At 36.3% G+C, this 18,383-nt stretch overlaps 1 protein-coding gene across 2 annotated transcripts in view; it reads right to left on the bottom strand.

Annotated features, from left to right (window-relative positions):
* Window positions 1–402: 402 nt before the first annotated feature.
* The window catches only part of LOC144963360 (chromatin-remodeling ATPase INO80-like), a 52,160-nt gene continuing 34,179 nt past the window's right edge, over window positions 403–18,383 (bottom strand). For both annotated transcript variants that reach the window (XM_078897315.1, XM_078897316.1), the window contains exons 28-38: window positions 16,798–16,926; window positions 15,417–15,642; window positions 14,357–14,484; window positions 9,904–10,071; window positions 8,705–8,863; window positions 7,596–7,698; window positions 6,706–6,785; window positions 4,807–4,941; window positions 4,030–4,126; window positions 2,117–2,305; window positions 403–642 (exon numbers count right to left, since the gene is read on the bottom strand). In XM_078897315.1, the coding sequence (XP_078753441.1) occupies window positions 605–642; window positions 2,117–2,305; window positions 4,030–4,126; window positions 4,807–4,941; window positions 6,706–6,785; window positions 7,596–7,698; window positions 8,705–8,863; window positions 9,904–10,071; window positions 14,357–14,484; window positions 15,417–15,642; window positions 16,798–16,926 (1,452 nt within the window). In that variant the 3' untranslated portion in view covers window positions 403–604. The remainder of the gene's footprint in view (window positions 643–2,116; window positions 2,306–4,029; window positions 4,127–4,806; window positions 4,942–6,705; window positions 6,786–7,595; window positions 7,699–8,704; window positions 8,864–9,903; window positions 10,072–14,356; window positions 14,485–15,416; window positions 15,643–16,797; window positions 16,927–18,383) is intronic.

The following is an 18,383-nucleotide window of genomic DNA, read 5'->3' as shown; positions in this document are numbered from 1 at the left end:
TCTTCTGCTAAATCTCAATAGGGAATGAGATTAAAGGAAGAGACTATGGGTGACGTCCAATCAAGGGACGCTACTCTTCTGCTAAATCTCAATAGGGAATGAGATTAAAGGAAGAGGACTATGGGTGACGTCCAATCAAGGGACGCTACTCTTCTGCTAAATCTCAATAGGGAATGAGATTAAAGGAAGAGACTATGGGTGACGTCCAATCAAGGGACGCTACTCTTCTGCTAAATCTCAATAGGGAATGAGATTAAAGGAAGAGACCATGGGTGACGTCACAGACTATGGGTGACGTCCAATCAAGGGACGCTACTCTTCTGCTAATCTCATTCCCCATTTGGTTACAATTTCATTTTTGAATAAAATGTTAATAAATTCCCTGGATGTCCTTGGAGAGAAAAAAAAAAAAAAAGCAACACAGTTTGGCAAAAACTAAACAACCCCCCCCCCCCTCCGCGGAATTAAAAGTGTTATATTTCAACATAAATCAAAGTGGCAGATCAGTTCATGAGGCAATGAAAGATGATGTGAAAAAAAACAACAAAAAAACAAGAAAAACTGGATATTTATAGAGTAGTAGAGCTAATTATGGCACTTTTCATCAGGACTCTCCCGGCATGTTCTTGGACTGGACGTTAGCTGAGAAAAAAAAAGTGGAAAGGAGAAATTAAATAATAATAATAATAATAATAATAATAATAATAATATGACTTGCTCAAAACGTAGAAGATTGTTTTGTTTGTCTGTTTTTAGGGGTTTTACGGCACTTGCAACACATTAAGGTCATATCAGCGCCAGTAAAAAGGAAGAAAATGGGATAGTAAAAAGTTCTAGAATTACAATTAAAGCACAAAAGAAAAGGTGAGACAAAGGGGAATTGGTTCAAATAGGGAACAGATGTAGATTCCAAAGGCACACTGTCAAAGTACTTAGTTTGAGATCACCTAAAAGTCTTATCCAGATACAAGCACAGGTCCCAACTAAGAGGAATACACTCAAATCATATAATATAATATGCAAACTAAACATAATACAATGCATAACAACAGAGAGATGATTTACAAGGAAAAAAATATCATCTTCCAAAACTATAACTATACATTCGACTGTTTCCCTCCCAGCCAAGGAGGTCAGGTCAGGACCAGGACAAAACCAAGTAATCTCATTCCAAGACAACGACAGGAAACAATTGGAAAACAGGTTGGGGGGATAGAAGACACAGGATGTACCTCCCTGCCCACTATGGGAACGTAAAAGATTGGTTAAGTTTGAGAACATTAACAGTGATTGCAACACTGTTAGTTTAAATCAAAGTTAAGAGAGGCAGGGATGTCAACTATTACACTTTAGAAAAAGAGCAGTGAAAATTACAAAATTTTTTTTTACAAAAAATGATGTTAATGGGCACAATACAAAAATCATCATCATAGTTGATATTTTGTAAACGCATTTTTGGACCACTGAGAGACTATTCCTGCTATTCTATCGGCGCTAGACTGTCAGTTTTTCTATTATTTTTTTATTATTCAACAAGAAACTGATGAAAATGGCTTAGCTTAGGAAACAACTTGGGAGTATTTTTGAAGCAAATATTAATTACGAAAACGTTTTGACACAACCTGTATTTGTGGTAGGTCTGTTTAAACTACAAGATACAGACCTGCCAACCCTCCACATTCAAAAAGTGGAATCAGAACACCAGAAAATAGGAATTTGAGACAAAAAATAGGAATTTCTTAACAATGAATAATTCTGTGTCGGAATGACCACCAACTTTGCCACCAAACACATAAAGACAGTATTCTGGCACAGTTGGCATAACTACATATCACAAGTCTTCGGTAATAGAATGGGAAAGGGGGAAAGGAGTGCAACTAATTTTACTACTTAGCTCCCTTTTGACAATCACTTATAATAAAAAATTCACCTTTTTAAATACCCCCCCCCCCCAACTCCAAAAAATCTGAGTTTTAGAGACAATGCCGGGAAATGTAGAAAAGGAGGAGTGAAAATAGGAATGATTCCGCCATAAGTGTAAAAGGGTTGGCAGGTCTGCAATAAATAATATAACAACAGAGAAAAGAAATGGATTTTCTACTGTATACAAACAAACCTTTGCCTGTAAAGTTGTAGCCATAAGCAGCATAGGCAGCTGTCATCCCTGCCTGAGCCCCAGCAATTTCAGCAGCAGACATGGCCTTTTTGGCACTTCCTCTTCCTCGTGGTCTCCGTCCGACCCCAGAACCCCTGGGTCGACCTCTCCCTCTGCCTCTTTTGGGGGCCTGAATTGGTTTACTAGTAACTGGGGGAAGAAAAAAAAAAAAAAAATGACGGCCATTAAAATATTTCGGCTCCCTACCATCAATTCAGAAATGATATAAAATATAATGGAAAATGCGATTTTCAATTCAATTCCATTGTTTATGCCGCACTCTCCTTCTACATGTGAATCCACTGACACATTTAAATATTAATTCATTAATTTATTTGTTTTGCAATCTTTTCAATTTTCAATTTATAGTGACAATTTTAACTATTTTACAGTGTTGAAATTGTTCATATATAAAGCACAGCTCTGGCCGTGAAACGCTCCTTATTTACATATTATACATCATATTTCCATCATCTATGTATCTTACTGTGTAAATTGTAACACGTGTGTACAAAAAAGATTCTTTTTGGGATGCGATAAAGTATTATTATTATTATTATTATTATTATTATTATTATTATTATTATTATTATTATTATTATTGTTATTATTATTATTATTATTATTATTATTATATTATTATTATTATTTATTATTATTATTATTATTATCATTAAACCTATTCAAGCAATGATAGCTGAAATTACACTTTAGCAAGAGAGCAGTGACAATCCGAGTAAGAATAAGAACAATGACGATCTGAGTAGTATCACTGTTACTGCTCTCTTGTGTAAAACAGGTTAGGTCCCCAGTTACAACTCGATGAATAGTGACAGACATTATTATAATGAATAGCCTTTTAACAAGTAAAAAATGTTAATGAAATTTTAGTTTTGCTTTCTTTTATTCTTCAGTGCTGATGGTGACAAAAAGGGACAAAGGAGCAGTGATGATACTCACAAAAAGTCAAAAAGGAGGAAAAGTCTCGGAAAAACGGAAAACTCACCTAGAACATTCTTGCACCACAGTAAAGTAGGCAGGATGACTTCTTTTGAGTACAATTTTAAAACGCCCGGAGTCCAGTAAAAGGAGGAATTTTTTTATATATATATTTTTTTTTTTAAAAAGGAGGTATTTTTTAAAGATTTATTATATAAAAAAAAGTAAAAGGAGGAAATGAAGGAAATATCCGCGGATCAAGGATCTGAGGAGGAAAACCAAGGAAAGGAAAGAAAGCTGAAGGAGGAAAATTATGAATGGTTTTCTTTACGCCACATGTTTACTTCACCAACCCCCACTTTTAGAGCCATTGAGATGATAAACTACTCTAGCTACCTTCTGGATAGTGGGGAAGCTGCACCAGTTTGTCCCACCACACATCAAACCTCTCAAAGCAAGAAAATTTGATTGAGGAAAATGTCTTTTTTCAAAGGAGGAAATTCCTCCTCTGACACAAAAATCGCGGATTTCCGCGGATCCGAGGAAAACCATCAGCACTGATATTTTTTAACAATCCTTGTTATGGCAAACTTTTCTTTCATTCATGAGTTTTAAATCGATAGGCTAGTGGAAAAAAGTGATAAATTTTTTTAATGGCCATAAAAAGAACCAAATTTTCTTTTTTTTTTTTTTTTTATGATGGAAAAGTTTTGGATTTGCTGTCAACTCTCACTCTATGAGCATTGTATAAGTAAGCTTAATTTATCTCAAAAGTCAGGTGAGTTCCATTAACTCTCTCAAGTTCACCCTCATTGAAAATCGAAAAAAAATTATTCGATTCTCCATGCATATGAACTCGAGAGTTAAGTAGGAAACCGATCAATTGTGGGGAAATTCCCACGTTTGCTTCTCATGCCCCTATCAGATAAACTAACCTGGAGGGAATGAATGGGTGTCATCAACGATGACCAAACCACCGTCGTTACTGTCTTCTTGGACAGTCAGGGACGTGGCTTCACTTCCAACTGACATCTAAAGACAAAGATTGGGGGAAAAAATTGATAAATTAATAAATAAATAAATAAAATTATAAATAATAACATTTATAGAGTACCAATCTCCACCAAAAAACAAACATCAAACACTGAAAGAATAATGACATGATTTTGATCTAACGTTTGTGGGTTTTTTACATCCGAGTAGTTTTTTTTGTTTGTTTTTTTAATCTTTGTGAGATAATTATTCAAACATAATCTAAAGTCCAAATGATCAGAATTATACAGATAGAGGTTAAATTCTTTTAAAAAGGAAAGACATAAATTAGATTTTCAGCACATCACCCTGACATAACACCCGATTTAAACTATGTGTTACATATGAAGCCCTGTCTACTATCACAAAAAATCCAAATACAAATTTTTGGCTTTAACTGAAGAATTAAAAAGGCATTTTTGATCCAGTATAATGTGTAAAAAAGAAAAGTTTGGTGCCAGAAAACATCTATTCAGGATTTGAAACCATATTTTAATACTTTCATGAGTAAATGATTAATTTGTATATTTTATTACTTCTCTATTTTTTCCATCTGAAAAATACGAATTTTTAACATTTCAAGTGAACAGGTATGCATGTGTAAAATGAGTCACAGCAACAAGTTAAGATCATATTTCACTTATTTCCATGAGCCATTTCCAAGTCCAAAACAAACTTACCACACTCTGAGGACTTGCGGGCATTGAGAAGGATTCCCTGCTTGCTATGGATTCTGTGTCCGGTGCTGGAATTGTCACGTTGTTTTCTTCCACTACTGGTGCTTTCTGCTGCTTCTTCTTTGTGCCTTCTCTTTTCTACAATAATGTGAGAGAGAGAGAGAGAGAGAGAGAGAGAGAGAGAGAGAGAGAGAGAGAGAGAGAGAGAGAGAGAGAGAGAGAGAGAGAGAGAGAGAGAGAGAGAGAGAGAGAGAGAGAGAGGAGAGAAGGAGGAGAGGAGAGAGAGAGAGAGAGAGAGAGAGAGAGAGAGAGAGAGAGAGAGAGAGAGAGAAAGAGAGAGAGAGAGAGAGAGAGAGAGAGAGAGAGAGAGAGAGAGAGAGAGAGAGAGAGAGAGAGAGAGAGAGAGAGAGAGGAGGAGAGAGAGAGAGAGGAGGAGAGAGAGAGAGAGAGGAGAGAGAGGAGAGAGAGGAGAGAGAGAGAGAGAGAGAGAGAGAGAGAGAGAGAGAGAGAGAGAGAGAGAGAGAGAGAGAGAGAGAGAGAGAGAGAGAGGAGAGAGAGGAGAGGAGAGAGAGAGAGAGAGAGAGAGAGAGAGAGAGAGAGAGAGAGAGAGAGAGAGAGAAGAGAGAGAGAAAGAGAGAGATGAGAGAAAGAGGAGAGAGAGAGAAGATGTGAGAAGAGATGAGAGGGTGAGAGAGAAGAAGAAGTTATCATGAGAGAAAAAATTGCATGGATAAACAAATTGATAAGTAGGTTACATGTTTTCCATGAGAGAAACTTGCATGGAAACAATTAAGAACTGTGAGAAAAACACTTGATAAAATTTTGGCTACCAACAGTGAAAAAGTAATATGCATGAGCCACCATCATCATTATAATGACAATACAAGGTAGCTTAGAAGAGTTACAGTTTGCATCAAACAATAATAGTATTATCTGTATTTATTTTTTGTGTGCAAAAAATCCGAACTTTAAAAACGAAACTTAAAATAACTGTATGGGTCAATTTAGGCCATTATGAAAAACAAAATTACTTTAAAAAGGCTTCAGAATAAATGAAATGCAAATCCTCAACTGAGTCTCAAACGACAATTTTTTCAAATGTTTCTGGGAATCCCATATTACCAGCTGTATATCTGTCATAAAAAGGATGAAAATTGGATGGTAAAAACACTCTAAAATAAATAAAAAATAAAATTCCCTTTATTCATCCCCAAGGGGAAATTTGTCTTTAGGGTCTATTCCAAGGGAAGACTGGAATAACCCAGGCATCAGCCGCAGAGCAGCGCCGCAAAGTGAGCTAGGGCAAGGTGACTTGCTCAAGGCCACACAACGCAGCGGCGGGTGATTGAACTCGGTACCCTTCGGGTAGGAAGCAAAGACCGTACCACTGAGCCACACTGCCCCTAGATGTACAATTAAAACGACGAGGAAAAAGTAAGACAAAGGGGAAAGGTACAAATAGGGAACAGATGTAGATTCCAAGAGCACACTATCAGTGTACTTAGTTTGAGACTACCTAAATGTTTCACTCAGATACCAGCACAAGATCCCACTAGAAAAATAGACTCAAATATTGACAAATCATATGTTAAAAAAAAATTAAAAATTACAGTACACATCAGAGAGATGATTTACAATAAAACACATATCGTCTCCCAAAACTAAAACTATACATTCAACTGTTTCCCTCCCAGCCAAGGACTCCAGCCAGGGTCAGGACAAAACTTTGTAATCTCATTCCAAGACAAAGATGGTAAGAAAGAAATTGGAAAACAGAGATAGGATGATAGAAGACATAGCAAGTACCTCCCTGCCCACTATGGGAGGTCTGGCACCCCACCCAGCTGTCATAAGAGGAAGAATGAATAATCACCATGTCGGTGTAAAACTAAATGTCATTACCTTGTATTCTCGTTTCCTTTTCCTGAAAATGGCACCCATGTTAGGATCATCTCCCACCTTCTCGAAAGAACGGGCCAGTACTGTAAACATAGATTGAAAAAAATCATGATCAACGATTAGAAATCCTTATTACATCACAAAGCCGAAAGGAAAAGATCAGGAACTCGAGGAACAAAGAAAGTATTGGACTGGAACCCTCAGGGCAGAAGATCAAGGGGAAGGCCACGAGGAACATGGAGAAGAATTAAAGAAGCTGATATACAGAGAAGTGGTAAGACCTGTAATGAGATTTAAAAATTAGCTCGGGATAGAGAAGGATGGAAACTGTTTGTCTGTGGCCTATACCCTGACCCAGGGTGAAAAAGGCAATGATGATGATGATGATTACATCACTGATTTGTTGACTTGTTAACCTGCGAACAGCTGTACTCTGGAAAACCAAGTATTGAAAAATTTGACCAGAAAACTCGTCCTTCAAATATCGATTGATTTAAATGACACTCCTCTGGGCAAAAACCCTCAAACCTTGGACTTCACGACATCCCAAGTTTGGAGAGTTTTTGCCATGATGAGGGCCATTTAAATCATTCGATATTTGAAGGACGAGTTTTCTGACCAAATTTAAAATACTTGGTTTTCCAGAGTATGGAGTCAACAGGTTAATACATTTTTTATAAAACGTAACACATTTTTAATTTATTTGCTACTCTTTTTCTTCTTTAAAATATTATATGCTTTTATTATTATAATATATTTAGAATGATCCTAAAATACAGCTCAAAAATTCATTTTGCAAGCTTACTTTGAGACAATATATACCTTTATGACTAATTCTTATTTTGAAGTTCATTATCTTTGATGGTCGTAGACTGAAAACCGTGCTAACTTACTTTTAGTCTCCATTTCATCATCATCGATAAGCAAAGACACAACCTCTCGTGGCTTCAGGGAATCGGGTTTGTAGTTGCCTCCAGAAATTACCATTTTTTGGATCTAATAATGTACAAAAGAAGTGAAAAAAAAAAAAATTAATAAATTGGACTGAGTAGCAAGGGCTGTTTGAAAACAACGACAACAAAATATTTTATTTTTTAAAAATAAATCTCTAAATTTCTGCTAAAAAATAAAGGGGGAGGAGATTGCAAAACCGATTGATGCAGAATAGTTTTACCAGAGTAAAAATCTTGAATCATTTTAATTACTTATAATACCAGAGTAAAAAAAGAACGGGAAGCTTTAATATGGTGAAACACTGAAAATGTCAGATGAAAATTGCAGCATGCAAGACTTTTATCCAATTTCTTTTTGGTACAGGCAATGCTGTTACCAGCAGGTACTCATTTTACACCCGAGTACAGTGAGAGAATGTGGCTAGAATGAAAAAAGGGTCATTTGCCAAGACAGCCCTGTACTGGACAGCAGAAGGGAAGAGAAAGCTGTTTGTTTTTTAAAAATGTTTTTAAGGGTTTACGCGGGAGCTTGCAACACATTAAGGTCATATCAGCGCCAGTAAAAAGGAAGAAAATGGGATAGTAAAAAGTTCCAGAATTACAATTAAAGCATCCAAGTAAAGGTAAGACAAAGGAGAATTGGTTCAAATAGGAAACAGATGTAGATTCCAAGAGCACACCATCAAAGTACTTAGTTTGAGATCACCTAAATGTCTCATCCAGACACAAGCACAGGTCCCCACTAAATAGAATACACTCAAATGTTTACAAATCATACATAATATGTAAAAAAAAAAACATTGTACAGTACATAACAGAGAGATGATTTACACAGAGAAAGCGGGTAAGACCCAAAGAAACCTGGCGAAGGACCATGTAGAAACAGCCACCGCAAAAAATGGAGATGTCCGGTGGATGCCCTATGTGCCTAAAGGCCTGAAGAGGATTAAGTAACAGTGAGAAAATGTGAGTAAAGAGCCATAGCATAGCAAGCCTCGAAAAGTCAGAAGACGAGAGTCATACAACAATTAGGCGGCAAATCAATTTACCTCACTCTTTTCCTTAGCCCTCTGCAGGATGCGTTCCTCGATGGAGCCTTTACAGATAAGTCTGTAGACCGTCACCTGTTTGGTCTGGCCCAGCCTGTGGGCCCTGTCCATGGCCTGCTGGTCCACTGTGGGGTTCCAATCACTATCGTAGAATATCACCTGGATATACCAAGATTATTGCGAATAATTTGGGGGGTTTTTTGGTGATGATAATAATATCTGAATATAATATTTATTTAAAACATACTTCGGGATGGCCTTACACAAAAAAAACCCAGAAAAGCCTGAAACGTTTTTGTGTAAGACCATATGAAAATATAGCTGTAAATCATTTTTTAAAAAGGATAAATATTCACCCACATCTTTCTTTACTATTGCCTTTAAACAACTAATTATTTCATATTCAAATTTTCAAAAATTTAAATACTGATACCGGAAAATTTCAAAAAGCTGGTTTTCAAGATTTAACAAGAAAAAAGGCATCCCTGCATACTCAATGCACTTCACGGTGCTTCATTTTTAACCCCACCAGAAAATCCATATAGTACAAATCAACTGTCTGGGTCCTTTTTTTTTTTTGTATTGGGATTCTTATAATATATCTGTAACAATTCAAAAGCCAATCCAAAATTCATTGGCACTGGAGTGGGATAGCATAAATATGAAGTCCTAGCCCAAGGAAAATGTCAGGGCCAGAGGTGAACAACTATTGTAATCCATCCAATTACTGACCCTCTTCAACATTGCTTGAATTTATAACAACTCTTCAAAAACTCATTATGCAGCTTTTGAATGCAATTCGGAGCACGCAATGAATTTAAAAAATATATTCTTTTCGGTAAGATATAATAGGAAAACAATAATACAAAACTACGAAAAGGATTGTGTGACTGTAACGACAAAATTTTACTGACATTCGAAGTAATGCATTATTATATCAGACCTGCCAACCCTTCACATTCCAAAGTGGAATCAGAACACCTAAAAATAGGAATTTGAAACAAAAAATAGAAATTTCACCTTTCACCCCCCTCTTTCATCATTTTTTATTCTTATCATTAACATCATTTATGTAAATCGGAATGGTACAAAAAGGCTGAGTGAAAATTGGAATGATTCCGCCAAAAGCATAAGCGTTGGCAGGTATGAATACGTTTTAAGGAGAAGATTATATCGCGCAAACCAAATTATGAACTCACAGTATCAGCTGCTGTCAAGTTTATCCCAAGACCTCCTGCCCGAGTGCTTAAAAGAAAGACAAAGATGTCGGATTTGGTCTGAAAGTCAGCCACCATATCACGCCGCTCTGAGATCTTCGAGGATCCGTCCAGTCTCATGTAGGTGTGTTTCCTGTACCACATGTACTCCTGGAGCGAGGGGAAAACAGTTTGATAATATATATCTTAAATATGAAATATTATGTAATAAAAACGATAAAATAAAATAAAATTTCTTTCACTCATCCTGAAGAGGAAATTTGCCTTTAGGGCCTATTCCAAGGGAGGACTAGAATAAACCCAGACACCAGCCACAATGCAGCGATGCAAAGAAATGAGCTATGGCAAGGTGGCTTGCTCAAGACCATGCAGTGAGTGTGCTGGGTGGTTGAACTCAGTACCTTTTAGATCAGGTACGAAGCAAAGACCATGCTACTGAGCCATGCTTCCTATAGATAGTTCGAAGATGACGTCACTCATGTCTTTGTTATTGTTTTTTGCCATCCGCGTTTATGAGTACTTCTCACTAAACTGTATTAACCAGACTATAAACCTTCAAGGATACACACAGTTTTGTGTGTTGGTCCGTTATACTTCCGGATGGCAATGTTGTGAACTTCTTAGCCAAGTGCATACTTCTTCTTCTTCTAGGTTCCATGCCTGGTCCAGGCTTCGGATACTGCATGAATTATCTCTCTCCATTCCTCCCTGTCTCTTGCTTTTTCAAACAGCTCTTGGATTGTTAGGTTGGTGAAGCCCTTCAGTTGGTCTATGAGTGTTTTTCTTTGTCTCCCCCGGGCGCGTTTACCAGGTATTTTTCCACAACTTGCCAGGTATTCATTCTTATCTTTCCTTACTATGTGTCCGAAAAAGGATAGTTGTCGATCCACTATTAAGGGCATTAGTTTCCTTTGTTGGTATATTTGTTTTAGCACTTCTTCGTTCGTTTTGTGTGCAGTATACAATATTCTCTGCATCCTTCTCAAGCACCACATTTCAAAAGCTTCAATGTTCTTTTGTGTTTCTGCATTTGTAGTCCAGCTTTCGCATCCGTATAACAAGATTGGCCACACGTAGCACTTCAAGACTCGGAATCTAATCCCGAACGACATCTGTTTGTTTTTCAAGATGTTTCCCAGGTCCATGAAGGCCTGTTTGGCTTGAGTTATTCTTGCTCGTATGTCTCGGTTACATCTTCCATCTGTTGTCACTATTGAACCTAGGTATTTAAAACTTTCTACGTTGGTAAGTTGCTCGCCATGAATCGTTATATTGCAGGTGTTGTTGTTTTCGGGGTTTTTCTGTATTACCATGCATTCCGTTTTGGTGATATTCACTTCCATTCCCTTGGCTTCACTATCTACTACCACTTTGTCAACAATCTTTTGAAGTTGGATTTCTGATGTTGCAATGAGTACCGTATCGTCTGCGTATCTTATATTATTTATGTTGTGACCTCCTACTTTTATTCCCTCCATATTATTTATGCCCCTCATGATTGTTTCTTGGTATAGATTAAACAGATCTGGTGAGGCAACACACCCTTGACGGACTCCTTTCTTAATAGGAATGGAATTTCCTATAGAGTTTCCGATTTTGATAGATGCCTGCTGGGTGTAGTATAATGTTTGCATGAGTCTGAGGTCTTTCTCATCAGCGCCAATGGAGTGCAGTTGTTTTAGTATTTCTTCGTGGCGTACTCTATCAAAAGCTTTTTTGTAGTCGACAAAACAGAGGTATAGTGGGGTCTGAACCTGTATAGCTCTTTCACTTAAAACACGGAGGAGGTATATTGCGTTCCTTGTCCCTCTGTCAGGTTGGAATCCATATTGTTCTTCTGCGATTTCGGGGTTAATCTTATTCCTTAGCCTGTTGATAATTATACGCAACAGTATTTTGTTGATGTGGCTTATTAAACTTATAGTTCTAAAATTTTCGCATCTGACTGCACCTGCTTTCTTTGGTATTGCTATGAAAATAGAGTTACAGAGATCTTCTGGAATTTTCCCAGTATTGTATATATTGTTGAATAATATGTGAAGTTCATCAATTGCTAGATCTCCTAGGCTTTTTAATACCTCTACAGATATTTCATCAGGGCCTGTTGCTTTACCATCCCTCATTCGTTCCATGGCATGTTCAATTTCACTTTTGGTGATGTTTGGTCCGCTTAATGGTTCTTTGAATTTCAGTGGTGGTTCATTTCTATTTGGATCATTGTACAGTTCGCCTATGTATTCTACCCATCGGCTTTCTATATGTTGTTCTTCAAATAGCAGTTCCCCTTGTTTGTTTTGGATACAACTTCCTGCTGCTTTGCTTTTCCTTTTCCCTGATAGTTCTTTTATTCTTTGTTGAGCTTGTTGGGGGTTGGGTTTGTATTCTCTTTCGATTTCGCAGCATTTCCAGTCTAGATAGTTCTCGTGTGCCTCGATGCATTTGGATTTAATGTGGTTGTTCAATGTTTGGTATTCTGCAGACCCTCTGTTGCATTTTCGTCTTTCTTCAAATAGGTTTAGAATTTCATTTGTCATCCATTCCTTTTTGCTGTTTATTTGAGCTATTGGTAAATGCTTTTCTGCAGTTGCTTTGACACACTTTTGGAATATATCAAATTGTTTTTCACATTTTTCGTTATCAGGTTCACTTTGGCTTTGTATCATGAGTGCATTTTCAAATTCTTCTCTCATTTTTGTTTGTATGCCATTGTCTTTGCATAACCTGTAATCCCTCTTTATTCTACCAGCTGTTCTCTGAATAGCTTTAAACTTTATCCTTACTGTACAAACAACTGGGACATGGTCACTGTCTACATCGGCGCCTGGATAGGTTTTGCAATTTAATATGCCATTTCTGAATCTTGATGATACTGCTATAAAGTCTATCTGGTTCCTTGCTCTGTCCCTGGTGATTGCCATGTCCAGGTTCTTCTTGGGTGTTGTTGAAACCAGGTGTTTGAAATCATTAATTTATTTGTTCTACACCAATCTGCCCAGATGTTTCCTCGTTCATTTCTGTCTCCGAGTCCATGTGGTCCGATTATGTCACCATCTCTGCCTCTGCCAATCTTAGCATTTAGGCCCCCCATTACCATAAGGACTTCTTGTGATTTACACATTCGTTTTGCTTTGTCTAGTGAATGGTAAAACTCTGTCATATCTGCATCTGTCGCCTCTTCTGTTGGTGCATAAACTTGAATAATATTGGTGTCAACTACAGGTCCTCTTAGCTTAACCAGCAAAACTCTGTCTGAGATTGCTACGTGCCCTTTGTAAAATTTGGTTGATTTTTGGTCTAAGATCATCCCTCCTCCTTTTTGGAAAGAGGTTCCACCACTCCATATGATCTTATATGTCGTGTTGTTTTCTTGTTTTGACATGGTTCCCTGCTCTTTCCATTTCATCTCTGCCAGGCCAAGAATATTTATTTGGAGCCGTTTCATTTCTTTTAGAATGTTGTTTAGTTTTCCTTTTTGGGCACAGGTCCTGACATTCCATGTCCCAATTTTGGTTTTGTCACATTTGTTAAATTTATTTCGCCTCGTAACTGGCTGACGGTTCGGTGTGACCTGACGAACATCACGCTCCCAACCGAGCGAGGCAGCAGTCTTCCGTGAAAACATGCTCCCCTTTACGCTGTCACCGTTTAACTTTTTGGACTTATTCATGCAGTTAACTCGGCAAAGTTACAAGAATGGTTTGCCATTGCCTATTCTTGTCGCCCTCTGCAGTTGGCCAGCTTGACCTGTTACCGTTCGACACCACGAGGAGGTTGCAGTAGGGCTTGATGATGATCTATCTTTGCAGACTTGGCATCATCCATTTGTCGAAGTGCATACTATCTATATATAAATAAAATAATTGCATTTATTTCTTTAGCATATTTCCATACATTACAACTTTTATTGCTGTAGCAAACTCTTCAAATATAAACGCCGCCAGATCATTTCTCCAGCGGATTCCAGCTCAATGCGGCATATCAGGAAATAAGGAAGCTGATAGACTCGCAAAAAAAATGTTGCCAATAAAACATACTGCATAATTTCAGCAAGACAAAACACATAATTAAGAGCCTTCATACTACACCAATGTGTTCAGATGATTACCATGTGATGCCCAGACATGAACAAGTAATCCTGTTCCGCCCAAGGACAGACCACAATAGACTGAAAAAGCATATATGCACTGACGCATGAAACTGACACAGTCACCGGTCTGCTCATGTGTTGAGGAGGAGGATGATGCAGAGCATATACTGCAGCGATGAAGAAAAACTCTTAAGTCATAAAGAGCTATGGCCTTCTGCATAATAATTGGCAGCTTTCAAGATTATTTATCAAAATTCAAATCAATAAGATTTCACTCGCTCATGAACAAATGTAAGAGTAAAGTAACTAATCTTTTTTTTTTTTTTTTTTAAATTTATAGGTTCTCACCTCCAGTAAGTCAATCATCCGTGTCATTTGTGAGTAGATGAGCACTCTGTGGTTCTCATTCTTGAGGCGTTGAAGCAAAGAGTCCAAGACATACAACTTGCCAGCATCTGTCACTAGAGATTCCTTGTCTAAAGAAACAAAAATATGAAATTTTCCAAAGTCCGAATATATGGAGAAATTTATACCAAAAAAAGCAAGATTTTCACACATACCAATATGAAATACCACATTTAAATGCTTAAGAATTGTATAGTGAGTTAAAATGTGACCAAATTTTCATTTCTGAGTGAAGATTCAATATTTTTATAACTCTCTCCAAAATTTTGCATTCCTGCCTATTCCACCAAAAAATATATTTGTAAAAATACACATTTTAAGTTCCATCTATAAAGCTATATACAAATTTTGAATTCAGGAAACTTTATTGAAAATGAAAAATCAGATTCTGCAGTTTAAAAAATCCAAATTTGATTTGGCACTCAGAAAATCTGCATGTCGGTCTGTTTTACCTGGAATGGGGTTGGGTTGGGTTTTTTATTTTTATTTTAAGGGTTTTACAGCGCTTGCAACACATTTAGGTCATAACAGCGCCAGTAAAAAAGAAGACAATACAATCGTAAAAACATTCTAGATGTACAATCAAAAGTATGTGAGGAAAAAGTAAGACAAAGCGGAATTGGTTCAAATAGGGAACCGATGTAGATTCCAACAGCACACTATCAGTATAAGATCACCTAAATGTCTCACCCAGACACCAGCACAGGTCTCCACTAGGAGGACTACACTCAAATGTTTACAAATCATATGTTAAAAATTTTTTAAATAACAGCGTATAACAGAGTGATGATTTACAAAGAAAAAAATATCATCTCCCAAAACTATAACTATATTCAACTGTTTCCCTCCCACCCAAGGATTCCGGCCAGGGTCAGAACAAAACTAGGTAATCTCATACCAAGACAAAGACAGAAAGCAATTGGAAAACAGATACAGAGAGATAGAAGAGACAGCAAGTACCTCCCTGCCCAATATGGGAGGTCGGGAACCCCACCCAAATTACCTGGAATCAAGACACTGTTCCATCCAAAGCGTGGCTTGATAGCGTACAGCCCTGCTCGCTCCTGGTGTGAGAAATAATGAGATGACCAACTGGACGCCGCATAGTGCTCGGGAGTTCCATAACACAAGGACTGCTGAGCTTGTAGAGAGCCGCATAACTGCTCCTTCATCCTGTCCCATTCAGCACTACGATCCACTGTGTAGTGATTTATTGAGGGGCAAGCAACCTAAAGGAATGGAAAGTTTTATATAATGAATATTATGAAGCACTGCAAATAAAACCCCTTAAACCTATCAAACAACAATTAATTGCTAAAATATATATTGCAGGAAGAATACAGAATGCTAAATAAACTTTTGAGAAACAGAATTAAAACAAATATACATTAAAATGTCAAGATTTGACTCTTGAAAAAAAAAAAATCGTACAATCTGAAGAAAAAGCATACAATCTTACAAAGGTGATAAAAGCATACAAATAAGCTTTTTTGGCCTACAGTTGGCAGCCCCGTTAGAGTACACCATGTATTATTACACCAAAAGGCAGAATCTCATTAGAGAAAACAATGCTCAATGCGCATCTTGTATTTTATATGTTTTTCTCCAACAAGTCAAATTGTGACTTATGTTCTTGCAGCTGAAGGTGTCTTGCATTTAATACTACTGCACGGTGATTATTTTATTATTGGAATCTTGAAGTGTATGATCAGTATTTCTTTTATAGTATATTGTTTTATTTGAGTCTTTAAGTTTATCATCACTATTTCTTTTATGGTATATTGTTTTATTTGAGTCTTAAAGTTTATCATCACTATTTCTTTTATGGTATATTGTTTTATTTGAGTCTTTAAGTTTATCATCACTATTTCTTTTATGGTATATTGTTTTATTTGAGTCTTAAAGTTTATCATCACTATTTCTTTTATGGTATATTGTTTTATTTGAGTCTTTAAGTTTATCATCACTATTTCTTTTATGGTATATTGTTTTATTTGAGTCTTAAAGTTTATCATCACTATTTCTTTTATGATATAAGATAAAATAAATTTGTCTTTTGTTAACCCAGGTCTCGGCAGCAACACAAAATGAGCATTACAGGTAAATAATAAAATATCTTTATTGTCCATGATGAAGGCAATTTCCTGCTCAGTGTAAATACAAGAAACAATTTGATGAAAAATGGAATCAAACATAATTCCTTTGGGTGTTAGGACAATGCTTTAATATCTCAGCCATCTAATAAGAAATGTTTAGTATTTACATCTCCAGATTAAAAAAAAAAATAATAATAATAATTATGTGGTATCATCAACTTACTCCTTTTAAAATCTGATACCTAATTACTACATTGAAATCAGTTTTTCCTTGCTTTTTACTTTTACCTTTGGAATCAGAATGTTGAAGAACGACGGTAAAAATGCAGGCTGACATTTTAATAACTTTGGGGGCCTAAACTTGTGTGGGAAGAGAGGCAAGTTGATTTCCTCTGCACTGGGACTTCTTACAGGGGACTGGAAATACAAGAAAATGAAATACGTGTAAAAAAAAAAATAATAATAATAATAACATTGAATTTTACAGCACAACTTTTATCTAAAACATAATACAGACAAATTTAGCAACTTTTTAAATGTCAATTTTTAGTAATTTGACAAGAAAATTAGTAATTTCTGAAATCGTGTACTAACAACAATTTGACATTGACGATCACTTCAACATTACATCGTCATGCTGATGCGCTGTATAAATGCTTTATTATTGTTATTATTATTATCATCATCATTATTATAATTATTATTGTAGTTTTATCAATAATATTATCATCATCGTAATTGGCTATGAAATTTGTCTAAAATTCGTAAGATTACGAAAAATTCGTAAGATTCAGCAGGTATGGTGATAGTTTCCTCAATAATATAAGTTTCACAATGATATCATTTCAATCATGTATGTAAGAAGCTTTAAGTTTGATCTAAAGGAATCAATGGTTTGTCAGAATTATAAGTCATACAGCTCCATAAAAAAGGAAATCGCATACACTTAAAATCACTACACAGACCTATGTCATATATTTCACACCTTGGGAAGCCAATCTGCTATCATTTTGTGCCACACAGTATTTGAACTGCTTTTCATTATTTAACCCAGAGACACTGATGAAATCATTCTATGATTTTTCAAAATAGCTTAATATTGCCTTTTTTTTCTTTAAAAACAAAACAAAAACAAAACCCTTTTATCACAGCCTCATAAGCAAATCATAAAGATATTCCTTCAAAACAGACTGCATAGCAAGAAGATGACATCTGATATTCCTTCAAAACAGACTGCATAGCAAGAAGATGGCATCTGATATTCCTTCAAAACAGAATGTATAGCAAGAAGATGACATCTGATATTCCTTCAAAACAGAATGCATAGCAAGAAGATGACATCTGATATTCCTTCAAAACAGAATGTATAGCAAGAAGATGACATCTGATATTCCTTCAAAACAGAATGCATAGCAAGAAGATGACATCTGATATTCCTTCAAAACAGACTGCATAGCAAGAAGATGACATCTGATATTCCTTCAAAACAATGTATAGCAAGAAGATGACATCTGATATTCCTTTCAAAACAGAATGTATAGCAAGAAGATGACATCTGATATTCCTTCAAAACAGAATGCATAGCAAGAAGATGACATCTGATATTCCTTCAAAACAGACTGCATAGCAAGAAGATGACATCTGATATTCCTTCAAAACAGACTGCATAGCAAGAAGATGACATCTGATATTCCTTCAAAACAGAATGTATAGCAAGAAGACAACTCTGATATTCCTTCAAAACAGAATGTATAGCAAGAAGATGACATCTGATATTCCTTTCAAAACAGAATGTATAGCAAGAAGACAACATCTGATAGTCCTTCAAAATAGAATGTATAGCAAGAAGATGACATCTGATATTCCTTCAAAAC

This window comes from Berghia stephanieae, chromosome 1, assembly GCF_034508935.2.
Source record: "Berghia stephanieae isolate SIO BIC M18660-M18661 chromosome 1, UCSD_Bste_1.3, whole genome shotgun sequence".
Classification (NCBI taxonomy): domain Eukaryota; kingdom Metazoa; phylum Mollusca; class Gastropoda; order Nudibranchia; family Aeolidiidae; genus Berghia; species Berghia stephanieae.
Note: the sequence above shows the minus strand (reverse complement) of the source record. Positions and strands in the feature narration are given on the sequence as shown.